The 15377-nt window shown below is 36.7% G+C and overlaps 1 protein-coding gene and 1 long non-coding RNA gene across 14 annotated transcripts in view; one reads left to right on the top strand and one right to left on the bottom strand.

The window, feature by feature from the left end:
* LOC143654057 (uncharacterized) overlaps positions 1–12129 on the top strand; it is a 38603-nt gene extending 26474 nt beyond the window's left edge. For all 5 annotated transcript variants that reach the window (XR_013161649.1, XR_013161651.1, XR_013161650.1 and 2 more), the window contains one exon: positions 1651–12129. This is a non-coding gene — a long non-coding RNA (uncharacterized LOC143654057). The remainder of the gene's footprint in view (positions 1–1650) is intronic.
* Positions 12130–12570: 441 nt separating this feature from the next.
* ENTPD1 (ectonucleoside triphosphate diphosphohydrolase 1) overlaps positions 12571–15377 on the bottom strand; it is a 219492-nt gene continuing 216685 nt past the window's right edge. For all 9 annotated transcript variants that reach the window (XM_077125566.1, XM_077125572.1, XM_077125571.1 and 6 more), the window contains one exon: positions 12571–14272. In XM_077125566.1, the coding sequence (XP_076981681.1) occupies positions 14066–14272 (207 nt within the window). In that variant the 3' untranslated portion in view covers positions 12571–14065. The remainder of the gene's footprint in view (positions 14273–15377) is intronic.

Raw genomic sequence — 15377 nt, 5'->3', positions numbered from 1 at the left:
GTAATTTCTATAATCTCTTCAAAATCCAAAATTCTATGATTCTAAGTAATAATTTGTATTTGTTCTTACCAATATATCAGAAACTGAATTAAGGCTATCAAGTGATACCATAATATCTTCCGTGGTTTACATAAATATATATTTTTATAGCATGATGTAGACATTTGAAACAATACCTTGAAATCTTTTTTCTCTATCTTTAATAAAAAATTTTTGCTCTCCATTAGCATTTTTCTCTATACATTTATCTCAGAACACATAGTATTGTTTTAAACAATGAGGGTATTTGGATTTTTTTTTTAAATGAATATTATGTAACTATTATTACAATACATTGAGATTATTTACTGTGAACAGATTTTAATACTAGTTAGAATAGACATTAAGGAGTTCTTCTTCCATTTTGATTATATTCCAGCCTCAGTTCTCATTAAGTATTTTGCCACCTGAACAGTTCTGTTTTTTCCCTTCCCTAGAATACCTGAGCATTGCCAAGGCACTGTGCTAGACAAGAACTTCACAGAATATACAAAATGTATGAAATGGTGTATAGAGCTGCTCATTTCACCATGATACTTCATATCTGCCTTAACAGTTTCTTTCTCTCACGTAATTTCTTCTCTCTCATTCTGAGGAAGCATATGTTTAACTTCAAAATTGTAAATAATTATTCATTCCTTGTGAATAAATCCTTGTGAAAATTCCTTAGGAGGTAGTATGAGAAACTTTTATTTTCAAATGACATTATTTTGTTGTTTCTTTTTGTTTAGGTTGGATGTTTTTTTTGGTGTTTGTGTGTTCGGACGAAAGTTTCCTTTTTGTTCTTGTTGGGAAGCACAGTTCTAATTTTATGGTCAATTAATAATCTCATCGTAGGTTTTTAAGTTTCTTTTTTTTCTATTCTAAATGCTTTCTATTCTCCTTTTTAATGTCTTTTTCAAGTGGATGTATTTTTTAATGTTATGTAACAGTTTAGTCGTTTCTTATAAAACTAAAAATGGACTTACCAAAAGACCCAGAAGTTGTTCTCTTGGGCATTTATCCCAGAAAAAAGAATGTTTATGGCCACTCAAAAACCTGTACATTAATGTTCACAGCAGCTTTATTCATAATAGCCAAAATCCAGAAAAACAGATCAGATGTATTATTTATGTCATATGTATTTTTATATTATAAGCTTCTTTTAGTTGTTCTTATGAGTAAATAAGTTATAAATCAATATATATATTTGACTGTTCCTTCTGACATGAAATCAGTACCATAACCCAGCATGTTTGTAAGATTACTTCTTTAACTTCATTCGTTAAATTGTGGGAAAAGTGATCTGGTTATGACACATTCTGTTAAATGAAAAGAAGCTGTGAAATATATTCACGTGTGAATACAAAAACATATTCTCTTTAACATCAGTACATTTTGTTTGTAAATTTACAAGCCCACAATTGCAGAAGATTTGAAGTTAATAAGCAAATACAGATTTGATTAAAATGAAAATGAGACACAATCCAATTTAGGGGATATCATGACAAAGTTATCATATGTCCTGTTGAATTGATTAAAAAAGGGGGGGGGTTGCTAATAACACAGCATTTTCCCTTTACTTATTGCTAAAAATGCTAAAGATTTATAGCATGTATTTTTCCTCTATAGGTCTGGGAAAAAATCAAGGCTTTCTAATGATCTATACCTTCAAAATGTTATATAGAGAGAGGATTATGATTTTGTCAACAATGGAACCTGCCCAGAGGTATGGGGATTTTTATGAACACCAGTGTAATGACAGCATGCCAGAAGAAAGTCTCTTGAGTGATTGGGTTTTTGGTAACAAGGGACCAGGACCAAGATTTTCATTTTTTGATGATTACCAATGTTATGATGTCTCCCAAGAAGAGAAGAATTTCAATAACTAGATACCTGGAACATGACCAAGACCATTTCTTGACTTCCACAGACCAGACCCTGGAGATGATTTTCATTTTGTTAAAAAAGTTCATGGACATTGGATGTATTTTATTCATAACCATCAGGCCTATAGTAATTTTCAGGAACAATTTCCAATGAAAACTTTTGGTTTTGTTAACAGAAGTCAAGGACAAAAATGATAACCTTTCCATAACCATCATGAGTACTCGTGTAAATGTGATTTTCAGGACTAGTTACCTGAACAACGTTTAAATTATATAAATAGAGGTGGCTTTCAAAGGCAAAGACCTTTCCACCAGCATGATGAAATGAATTTAGAAGATTTAGATTATACTGATGAAGTATCAGGGCACACATCAGTAGCTTTACATTACCATTCCAACAGTGACTTTACAGAGAAAATGCCATTGAAAAAGTATGTTAATAGAAGCTGTGGACAGAGACTACCACCCTTTCAAAATTTTCAAAAACAAATGCAGTTAAGAAATTTTGACTTTAACAATGGAACTGGACCAAGACAAATATCTTACTATGACCACCCACCTTGTGATCCACAAGAACAAATATTATTGGAAGACTTGGACTTTGAACATGAAACATCCTACAAAAACCAAGATCCTTTTAGTTCCACCCACTTCATGATAACATAAATGCCATAGTGTGTAGACAAATGAGTCATTTTGTTCTGTATGGTAAGAATCAGTACTTGATTTCAACAAAACAACCAGACTTCCGTCAAATTAGGCTATTTGTATAAACATTTAAAACTGGCATAAATTGTCATTCAAAGCTAAAATTCTGATCTTTTTTTTCTATATGTTTAATTTATAACTAAGGTTTATTTCTAATTGCTATGAATTATAAATTTCCTTATTATTTCCCATGATTGAAGTAAATGTAACTAAAATTAGATTGAAATTTAATTCTTGACCATGAAAAGAAAGAATATCAGAAGTGGAAGTTTCAATGAGATGACATGATTTTTAGACAAGGATCCTTTTAATGTTCCTTACATATGTGATATAGAAATTATTTTTTAATATATACAACCCAGGAGTCTTCTTTTCTGTCACCCAGTAATTTTTTATCTGTACCACTCAGGGAGCAGCAGGAGAGAATTAACCCAGAAATTGTAGGGCAGTGCAAAAAGGAGAAAGCAAGACAGGCTAAAGGGAAAGAACAACTTAGGAAGAAAGGATATAAAATGGGATAGAAATACAAAGAGAAGCCAGGAAAAGAGAGAGATACAGGAATAAAAAATAAGGCCATAGAAAAGAAAGATGGTTTGAGACGGGAGATGAAGAGCTATATATAGAGAAAGTCATGTGCCTTTTCTTCTGATTTAAAATGTTTTCTCTAGTTATACAATATTATTTTACATATGCTTGATGGATTTCAACTCTTGCCTGAACCTAAGACAGTCATTTTGCTTTTCTTTAGAAATCTTTTTTGCTCTGATAACTTTTCTACCAACATCTCATTTTTCTTCATCACTTTTTTTCATTTCACAGGAATTTCAGCACTGATAATTGCAGAGGCAGAAATCAGAGATAAATAATGATTTGCCTGTGTGCCCATCTTTCCCAAGCCTATCCTTAATCAGTACCATTGATGTGTAAACACATTAAAAACAAACAAGTATTTAGTGATTCACACATACTTAAAATTATTATTCCTGAAGGATCTGGCCATGACCTCATGAAATGTCACATCCCTTTTGAGTAGGTGTTGCAAAAATAATTAATCGGTTCATTTGTACCTGGATTTCCAGTAGCTTACAGATGGTTACAGTTAAGCCAGTCCTTAAAACCTGGAAGAAGAGGATGGTTGTATTATTTGTAAGCTGCCGGAATGCAACATACAAGAAATGGAATGGCTATTAAAAAGGGAACTTTAATAAGTAACAAGTTTACAGTTCTAAGGCCAAGAGAATGTCCAAATTAAGGCACCAACAAGAGGTTACCTTCATTCAAGAAAGGCTGATGCCATCCAGAACACTGCTGTCATCTGGGAAGCACGTGACTGGCATCTGCTGATCCCTTGCTCCTGGGCTTTGTTGCTTTCAACCTCTGTTTCTGTGGGGTTTCTCACTTTGCTTCTCTGGGGCTGGCTTTCATCTCTTGGCTTCCCTCAGCTCTCTCCAAGTTCTGACTTGCTTAACAACACATGGGAAGGCACACAACAATGTCTCCTGGGTGCCAGGCATCTGCAAACATCTGTGTGTCATTTCTCCAAGTGTCAGCATCTATTGTCAGCTCTGCTCTCTCCAAAATGTTTCTGCCTTTAAAGAACTCCAGTAAACTAATCAAGACCCACCTGGAATGGATGGAGTCACATCTCCATCTAAATAAAAGATCACACCCACATTTGGGTGCGTCATATCTCCATGGAGATGACCTAATCAAAAGTTTCTGCACTACAGTATTGAATTAGGGTTAAAAGAAACAGCTGCTCCCACAAGATTGGATCAGTATTAAAACATGGCTTTTCTGGGTTACATAATACTTTCAAACTGGCACAGTGTTCATGTCAAGAAATGACATAAGTAAGGATATGGAAGCAAAAATAGTGGTATGGACAATTCTGCGAAAGGCAGAATGGTTCATAGTGGGGTTGGCAGTGGACAAGGTTGGTTGGGACTGTTACCTTTGTTTCAGCTCAAATACCTGCTGAGGCCAATTTTTTTCAGAAAGAAATAGCTACAGATTTTGTTTCTAAGTTGCTTAACTCAGACATCAAACAGAATGGTCTGAGTGTTCTAATGCAGGCCCAGGCAAAGGACTGTGGTAGCATAAGGAAGAAGCAGCTTATTCTAACTTGGAGATTTGGAGCCAGCTCCGTGAAATAATGACATTTACATTGAGCTTTGGGGGTGGTATTAAGTAGTGGTAATCTAGGTTGAGCAAACAACCTGAACAGTGTTGGATGAAGAATCCATCATGGTTGGAGTATAGGGAATATCAGGGGGCATTGTGGGATGCAAGCCTGGAGAGAACTTACGGGCATAGTGTTGTGGGGCACACCGAAAGAGAGACCACATAATTCAAAACTGCAAGCCAATTTGGAGTCTTTATTAGCCAGCCGGCAACTGCCCCAGAAACTTCCAAGAAGAAAGATTCAGAGAGCAGCCCCTAGAGGTTTTCAAGGTATGCTTATAAAGGCTAAAATTATGTTGTGGTTTTGCAGTTGCTAGCAAGCAAGTATATCATAGAAGCAGAAAAATGCCGTTAGCTGTTGCCAAAACATATCCCGTTCTCTCAGTTTCTTAACATTGGTTATTGTTTAACTCTTGGGGACATTCTGCCCCAATGCTGTGGGGACTTTCCCTGCTTGGGCCTGATTAATTGCTCTTGCTTGGGCCTTAATGATTCTCCTGCCTCTCCACAATAGAATATGGGAAGCCTTGAATGTTCTGCTGGGGAGTTTGGATCTTATTTTGTAGGAAATGGAAAGCCACCAATGATTTTAGTTGGGGAGTGTATTAGTTAGGGTTCTCTAGAGAAACAGAATCAGCAGGGAACACTCGCAAATATAAAATTTATATAAAAGTGTCTCACGGGACCGTGGGAACACAGAGTCCAAAATCTGCAGAGTAGGCTGTGAAGCCAATTCCAATGGAGGGTCTGGACGAACTCCACAGGAGAGGCTCACCAGCAGAAACAGGAAGAGCCTGTCTCTTCTGAATCGTCCTTATAAGGCTTTCAGTGATTAGATTAAGCATCACTCATTGTAGAAGACATGCCCCTTTGGCTGATTACAAATGGAATCAACTGTGGATGCAGCTGACATGATCATGATTTAATTCTATGAAATGTCCTCATCGCAACAGACAAGCCAGCACTTGCCCAACCACCACTTGGCCAAGTTGACACATGAACCTGACCATGACAGGGAGTAATGCAATTAAGCCCACTTTTTCCAAAGATTAATGTGACACCACTTGCCTCCTGCCAACCCACAATCCAGTCACCCCCATTGTATTTAAGGATTCAAGTTCAGTGGCAGCAATTCCCACCATAATATCTGACCTACAGGGAGCTTCTCTGACAAATTTATTCCTCACAATTGCTGTAAAAGGTATGCACTCTGGATATTCTTAGGTTGAGTGAGCAGGTATTACATGATAAGTCCTCTCTAACATTCCAGTCTTCCTAAGCCTTTGAATACCTATGTCTACAGTCTACCAGGACAGCACAGTCATTTCAACTTCACAAGTATAGGCCACCTTTTGCTCCATGCTTCAGCCAACCAGATGCACAAACCATTCACACTTTTTCTAACCTCTTGAGTTACAACACTGAATCCAGAATCTTGCTTAGTGGACCCATTTCAATAAATTCAGCCTGATCCAACTTTATGTTCCTTCCATACCCTTAATATTCATTTCCACACATAGTTCCCTAATTTATCTGTTTAAATTAGAAAAATCATGTGGTTCTTTTGTAGTATAGCACACTTCCCCATAGATCACACTTCAGGGTCTCTTGGAACTTTAGTTATAGGTCTGGAGGAAAAGAGGGGTGGTAGCAGTGGGTCACAAATCAGCAGTGTCTTCCAAGCCAGCTGCCTCAAGGGATTCTATTACATTTTTATTCGGTGAAACAGGATTAATCTCTTCAGAAGTGGCAGGGTTATTTACAAGTTATCAGGCAAAGTAAGGTTAATCTTTTCAGATAGAGTTGATATGGCTCATTCCTCAGGACAAATCATTACAGGTTTATATGGCAAAAAGAAAACTCAGCAGAATTTAGGGGTTCATTTTACCCACTGTCATCACAATCAGCCCATATGTCCCCATTACAGTTTTCAGGATCACATTCCTTTGCAATCAGAGCCTTGTCTAACAGCAGACACTCTACAAGGTTGGGAATTTGTGTTGTAACTCATCTACTTGCACAACGAGCCCCTGTCTGCATTTGGTTTTTGGAAATATCAAATCCATGACTGCTACAAGAAATGTTTCTTTCAGAGCACAATTAGAAACTTTCATGGCATTCATGCAGTGATTGAATTTGAAGTCTTGAGTTCATCCTTTAACAACTTTATCCAGCATATTTAGGAACAACCAGCCAATGTCATTATACTTTTGAATGTCACAAAACTCTGAAATCAAATATACTGTTACCCAGAGCATTACCTCTTATAAGCATTTGAGTAGGAGCATTCAATGGTGACATCTGTATTTCTCTATCACCAGTTCAAGCCCAGACTATCAGTGCCCTCTTGATAATTGGAAATAGAGTCATTAGTGCCTTTTAATCTAATACATTGGAGAATCAATTAAAAATATCATCTCAGAAATCTTATCCTTAAGATTCTGTTTCTCATAACCATTCCCAGTACCAAAAATCTGTACTAGTTAGGTTTCTCCAACCTACAGAATATATATATAGAGATTTATTATAAGAATTGATTCATGCAACTTTGGGGATTGGCCTGTCCAAATTCTGTAGGGCAGAACACAAACTAGAAACTAATGAAGGTGAGGTTGTAGTCCTCAGAGTGGCTGGCTGGCTAAAGGAAAGGAAGAAATTCTTATGACTAATGAAATCCTCAGTTTTCACAAAAAGATTCCAACTGATTGAATGAGGACATTCCCCTGATTGCTGAGGGCAATCTCCTTTATTGATTGTAGATGCAATCAGCCATAGGTACAGTCAACTGACTATTGATGTAAATTCATCTATGAAATAGATTCACAGTAACAGGCCAGTGCTTGTTTGACCAAACAACTGGATACCATAACGTAGTCAAGTTGACACATGAAATTAACCATCACACTTACAATCGACTAATCTATGTTCTCTAGTGACTTTGCTATTCAATATACAAGTAAAAGTGCTATAAAACAAGAAGACAACTTAGGTACTTATATGGGCAATGTCATCATTGTATCATCAATTTAAATTAACAGATTTATTTAAAATAGAGAAATGCAAAAGTAATAACAATACCCCCATCAAATGTACAGTCTTGAATGCCATTTTTGCAAAGAGAAGGCTCATGGAAGTACTCCTTTCCCCATTATTGAAAAATCCATCATACTGTGCTGAAACCAATTTTGTTCAGTAGTATTAAATTCACAAGCAAATAAAAATTATCCTAAACATATAAAATAAGAGAATTAATAGATGCATAGCCTTTTAGGAAATCTATCATTTTAGAATTCGAGGCTAATTTGGGAGCTGCCATGGGATCCTGATTAAGGCTGTGGAAAGAAATTCACACTGTTGAAGGTTTGGAAGAAATGACATTTTTTTAAAAAGAGACTGTTCTTTGGCAAGATAGGTAGAATGCTAATTTGCAGAGAATATACTTTACATTTCAGTTGATGAGACACTGTAGTATATTGAATCATTCATAGTTCTTTACTCCTTTCCTATGTTAGAATTATCATCCATACCCTTTGCCATATGACTTTGTTGTTCCTCCCAGTATTTCTCTCATCTGCTGATGTTGAGGTTGGTTATATGACTTGCTTTGGTCAGTGGAAGTAATGGTGCCCATCTTGACCAAAGGCATCCTGTGCTTCCTCTCACTCTCCTGAGTCCCTGTCATTTATCATGAGAAAATATGTCCCCAGAAACCACTGGTTTAAGGAGGAGAGGTACACAAACAGGCCTGAACCAGACTTACAGCCTGAGTACCAGCTGACTTACAGATCCATGAATATGATAACGTGAAAATCAATTGCTATAAGCCATTGAAATTTTGATGGTTAAATATTAAAAAAAAAATACAAACTTAAAAGAAACATGGAACTCAAAAACAAAAAGAATTCAATTTAAAAATGGGAAAGGACTTAAATAGATATTTCTCCAAAGAAGATATACATCTGGCTACTAAGTACATGAAAAGATACTCAAAATCATTAATCATCAGGGAAATTCAAATCAAGACCACAGATAGCCACTTCACACCCACCAATATGACTATTAAAAAAAAAAAAAAAACAAGGATGCAGAGAAATTGGAACCCTTGTGCATTGTTGATGGGAATGTTAAATGGTGCATCCACTGCGGAAAACAGTTTGGGAGCTCCTCAAAATGTTAACGTAGACTTACCATAAAAATGGTTGTTTTACTTTCCCAGGCTGTTATGACAAATACCTCACAATGGGTTAGCTTAAACAATGGTTTAAACCATTAAACAATGGTTTGTTGACTCAATGTTTTAAGACTAGAAATCCAAAATCAAGTTACTGGCAAGGCTTGCTTTTTTCCAAAATCTATTGAATTATGATGTTGGCTCCTGGCAATCTTTGGGGTTCCTTGGCTTGTGACTCTGCTTCCTGTTACCTGGCAATGCCCTCTCCTTTTTAGCTTCTGTGACTTCCAGGTTCTCTTTATAAAGCCTCTAGTAATCTCAATTAAGACCCACCCTCATTCAGTTAGTCATACTTAACTAAAAATAACATCTTCAAAAGGCCCTATTTACAGTGGGTTCCCAACAACAGGGATATGGATTAAGGACATGTGTTTGTGGGTTTCATAATTCAACCTACCATACCTGTTAATTCCACTTCTAGGTATATACCCAAAAGAATTGAAAGCAGGGACTCAGATAATTTACACTAGTGTTCATAGGAGCATATCCAAAAGGTGGAAACACACCAAGTGTCCATCAACAGATGAAAGGATAAACATAATGTGCTATATCTATACAGTGGAATATTATTCAGGTATAAATATGAAGTTCTGAGACTTGCTACAACATGGATGAACCTTGAAAACATTATGCTGAGTGAAATAAGCCATATGTAAAATGACAAATATTGCATGATTTCACTTAAATAAAATATCTAAAATAAGCAAATTAGTAGAGACAGAATAGATTAGAACTCACTAGGGGCTTGGGAGAAGGGGAAATGGGAGGTTATTGCTTAATAGGTATAGAGTTTCTGTTTGGATTCATGAAAAAGTCTCAATAATGCATGCTAGTAATAGTAGCACAACACTGTGAATGTAATTAATACCACCAAAGTGTACACTTATATATTAGGGTTCTCCAGAGAAACAGAAACAACAGTTTTATTATAGGAACTGGCTCATGGGACCATGAGGACTGGCAAATCCAAATTCTCTAGGGTAGGTTGCAAGTTGGGAACTGTGGTGAGGGGTTCGATGAATTCCAGAAGCTGGTTGGCTGAAGGAGAGGTAGAAATTCTTCTTCCTGTTTAAGTCATCAGTTCTTTCCTTAAGGCCTTCTACTGATTTGAAGAGACTTCTCTCATTGCTGAAGGCAAACTCCTTTGTTGATTGTAAATGTAATCAGCCATAGATACAATCAAACTGACTAATAATGTAAATCCATGAAATACCCTCATAGTAACAATCAGGCCAGTGCTTGCCTGACCAAAAGACTGGACACCATAACCTAACCAACTTGACACACGAACCTAATCATCACAACTTAAAAATGGTGAAAACAGGAAAATTTTTGTTATATATGTTACCACATTTTTTTTAAGCAGCACATATTACCATTACTATTGATAATTAATGGGAAAAATTTATTAGTCTGCTCCTTATAAATACCATCAGTGTGAGAGTATAATTAAATATCATTTCTCCAGAAAAAGGAAACATATGGATGACGTAGCTAACCCTGAGCAACTATCATGTTCTCACAAGATTGCAACTACTGGAGTTTGAATCAAAGAGGGATCAGACCAATTTGGATGAAGTTCAGCTCATTCTTTAAACTGAAAATAAATGGGAATATTTTGAAATAGTAGTTTTATTATTATGTTGTAAAATTTTACCTGTGAGCTATTAAAAGACTAATATTTATTTTAATATTAAGATTTACATTTTGACTATGGGATGGAAGCATCAAGAATTATTTCGTGTTATCTTTGAATATAAGTTAAATTTCCCCAAGGTCCATGATCATCATTTCTGAATAACAAGCATCTTGGCCTTCACATGTCGTAGCAAATCTTAAGTAATAAATTGAAATTTTGAGCTGTAATCTTAAGAGCTTTCTAAAAAAAATGTTAAACTTCAAATTCAATAATAACCATGATGTTATGGGATCTATGGCTACTTAAATTATCTCCCCACCTCAGGGGAAAGACAATGAGGGATTATTCCCTTTGTCTTTTTAGCTTTAAATGTATTTTTTTAGACTTTGCTGTCCCATATGGTGGTCACTAGCCACACATGGCTTATTAAAAAGGACTTGAAATGTAGTTAGTCTTAATTCTGATGTACTGTAAGTACAATATATTCAACAGATTTTGAACTTAGTATAGAAAAAACTATTAACTACTTAATTTTTATTTTGATTACATGTTAAAATTGTACTATTCTGGACATAGTGACTTTATTAAACCCTCCGCAGACAAACAATTTGAGTGTATCATCTAGTTCCTGCAGAGACCTTGACTGATAAAACATTAAAACAATGTAAGTTTTCTGTCACATTTTGACAGAGTTGGGTCAGTTGAAATTTAACTCTCTGACAAGCATACTACACAAAGCTTAATAAAAAACTTCATTCTTTTGTCCATAGAAGTACCTACTTGTGCTGTTTTTTTCCCTCTGGTGTTCACAGAAAAATGTTTCTTGACCTCTGAAAGGATGGGGTCACCCGAACCAGGTTCTGAATCCCAGGAGGAAATTTTCATCGTTTACAACCAGTGGTCAGTCCAATAATTAAACTAATTGGTATTGACCCATCTTATTTGGCCTGCCCCAACCACAATGGCCTGAAGACGACTTCTGGATCTGCCCCCAAACCAACCTTCCCTTCATAGAACTGAGATAAGGTTGTGCTTGCTATCAGCTGATTATGTCTGTGTTGACTAAGATTTGCAACAGTGGCATCTGGCTCCCAAAAACCTTGAAGGTTTTTTGTTTTGTGTTTGTTTAGTTGTTATTTTTGACCCAGGCAACAAGACAGAAATGTAATAAGGAAACTCATGACTTTTAATTCCAACTTACTGAGGGACAGTGTTTAGAAAAGAAATATAGACTTGGAGTCAGAAGATATAAGTTTGAGTACCAGCACTGCCACATACTAGTTTGTGCAATCCTAAGCAATATCTTCATTTGTCAAATGAAAAGAGTACCTACACTCATCGTTCCTTGTTAGATTTGGAATAGATGATGTGATGTGCATGGCGGTGGTGAGCATGGCAGATGCAGAATGCCATTGTATGTCACCTGTGTTACAAAGTACATAAACAGAATATCAGTGTTACCCATAACAGCCTTTGTGGTGTTAAAGGTGAAATAAATTATAAGTTCTGTAGGAAATAGGTCATCTGTCTGCTTTCCCTTCCACCATGTCGCATGAACCCTGTACTTATGCAGAGTCAAGCTTGTGCTTAGAAATTAGAAGCAAACTAGTGGTATGAAGCAGAGAAAATAATGGTTAAGTGCATGCCAGTCTTTAGGTCTGCCATTTAGGCAAGTGATTTAACCCTCTGAGCCTCAGTTTCTGTTTCTATGAAGTAAGGATGATAATAGCTTTTTCAGATTATTGTGAAGATTAAATGAGATAAGGAAGTAATGATCTAGCGCGTGGAGCATGGTATGCTGAATATATAACACTGTAGGCACCTACCACAAGAAAGAGGATTTAAATGTCCTAATCAAGGTCCAGTAAGTTCAGTTGTGAGTAGTAGAAAAGAAAAAAACATTCCAGTCCACAGCTTTATTAAGTTTATATTGATCTGGACAGTCAAAATGACTTGGATTGTCCTAAGAAATATAAGGACATTTGGCTTCTAGTTTCTGGAATAACTTTCCTTCCCCCAACAGTTCAACAGTCATTCCCCAAATACAGAAAATGGAGTGGTGGGGACAAGGTCAGAATAACACATCATCACTCAATCCTGCTCAATGAATAACTCAGCGATTCTTAAAGGGGTAGACGCTCTCTTTATGTTATAATGACAAAGTCTATAACCACTCCTTCCACAAAATATTCCATGGAATAAGTAAATAAAGCCCATACTTGTGTGACAAGGTGGCAACAACAATTTCAGACATGGTTTTGGCACATATTGATGTGTAAATACTATGACAGCCCTAAAAGCAAGCCACGCTACACTAACGTGGTTCTCTCACTAAATTAAACTCCAGGACAGTAAGATATAGCCTAGCTTTAAAACTCAGTGACCACCCTTGTGGTGCAATCAGTGTGTTCAGCCATTAGCAAAAAAGTTAGGTGTGAGATGCTCTTGTCTCCAGCCAATTTCTCAGTAATAAATGTATTCTGGAACTAGATAGTGGTGATGATTACACACATTGCATATGGATTAAATGCCACTGAATTGTACATGTTAAAATGGTGAGTTTTAAATTATGAATATTTTACCACAGTTTTTAAAACCCAATAATGCATTAGAGGATGCATTTTCACAACCCTGAGTTAAAACTGTATTTTTCTTCCTAACATGGATGCACCTACCATTTAGTATCTGAATGCCTACATGTATATCAGCTTTTAAGAAATCTCTAGTCTAGGTGTTCCACATTGCAGCATTTTTTGGCATCACCCAAGAATATGTGACTCACACACACATCCCTGTTTTGGATTGGATTAAGTATTGTATTAATTACACGAGCTCATAGTTTTCATTAAAGACTCTTTGGCCCTAGCACATATGTGCCTAGTCTAGAAAATTCTCTCATCCAAAGGATGGGCTTAGAATGAGATGTGTCTGCTCCTTTCAGAGGCATTGTATGGCTTTTTTAATAAATGGCAAGCATGAAAAGGAAAGGGAGCTGAGTACACCTGAATCAGTTCCTGAGATTCTGCTTTAAGCCAGCTCAACTTCCCAGCACAGGACTCAAGATTCTCGGTTCTTCTGGATAAAGTCAATATTGTTCTTTTATAGAGCAAAAGTCATGAAAGGTGGCGGGTCTTAAAGACATACACAGCAGAGAGTACAAAGGAGGAAGGGGGTAAATAGGAAGACTCACAAACAAGAATCTGCCAGGAAGTCCTTGAGGCCGAGGGTGCTGAATACCTCCCACGGAAAGGCTTCAGCAAAAGCCAGAGAAGCTTTGTGCTGGTCAAGATTGGCCCTGAAAAGCAGGGAAGGATGACCTTGTACACAGTTGTGGAGGAAAATACTCCCTGGGCAGGTTTACTTCTCACTCCAGCCAGCAGATTTCAGCTGCTCCTGCTATACCTCTTCTTTCCAGAAACATGAATGTCTATGAAAGACAATAAAGCCTACAACTACCACTGTGACCAGGATCAGGGAGAAGAGGACCATAAGGAAGACATAGATAGAGTGGGAGAGAGGTGCAGTAAATGGCTTCTCAGCTGGGATCATGTTGGTCAGGTTCAGCATGTAGCCCAAAGTCCACCCAGCATTGGTGTCCTTGATCTGCAAAAAAATGAGGAAAGTTTTATTTGTGATCCAAGGAGACAACCTGTAGCTTTCAGGCAACCCCAGTCCAACCACTAGGTAGAGAGCACCATGCGCAGTTCTCTAAAAGGATTAATTTTATATTTTAAATGGAGAATAGGTTGTAGGGATAACAGAATAGCAAGTGATTAAGAAGGAAAGCATGGATTCTCCCTATTATATTCCCAAAGTTCCGAGAGGAATTTGTTCACTGTCCACTTCTCCTGCCTAAAAGATTAATTAAAATAGGCCTTCAGAGATTTGCTTTCCTGTTCTGTTATTTGTAGGAACTTTGGGGACAGGTTGTAGGAGGCAGGTGAGAGAATGATGGAGTTGCAATTGTCCCTGGCCTTTTACCATCCTTGTCAGGCCCGGGAAACCCGTCCTGGATTTCTTTAATGATTCAACTAAGGAATAATACCAACAAGTCAATCTCACCTTATGAAAGTTGGAAAACTATGCATATGCATGAGAAAGGATTCTTATTAAATGATAAAATATGCTCTACCCAGCCATCTTTCTAGTAATATTTTCTAGTCACCTCCATGCTTATGGAAATGCAGGTGGTCTATGAATGATGATTTTAGAAACATTTTTAGTATATGAGTTATGCATGGTCATGGTAGAAAAAAGGAAGAATAGATAAGCCTAAAGAAGATAAAACTCATATTTCACCATACAGAAGTTGTACTGTTATAATTTTGTGACATATCCTCCTGGTCCTATCTATGTATGGTTTTTTCCTTACAAAAAAATGGAATAAACTCCATATAGAATTTTTTCACTTAGCAATGCACTGTGAACATCATCCCATAGCTCGTAAGATATTTTACATATCATCATTAGTATGGGCTATTTTATGTAGTCATTTTTACTCACTTTACTCATTTACTTACAAATTCTAAAAATGGAGTAATTGGATAGAGTGACGTGCACATTTTTAAGGCACTTGGTACATATTGCCAAAACCGTCTCCCAAAAGGTTGTGCCAGTTTGCACTCCAATCAATAATGCATGGAAATGTTCCTTTCCCCCAAAGCCTTCCCAATTCCAGGAATAAATAATCTGTAAAAGGTCAACTTCC

This window comes from Tamandua tetradactyla, chromosome 13, assembly GCF_023851605.1.
Source record: "Tamandua tetradactyla isolate mTamTet1 chromosome 13, mTamTet1.pri, whole genome shotgun sequence".
NCBI classification, from domain to species: Eukaryota; Metazoa; Chordata; class Mammalia; order Pilosa; family Myrmecophagidae; genus Tamandua; species Tamandua tetradactyla.
The sequence above is the reverse complement of the archived record's forward strand: the minus strand, read 5'-3'. Positions and strand labels throughout refer to the sequence as shown.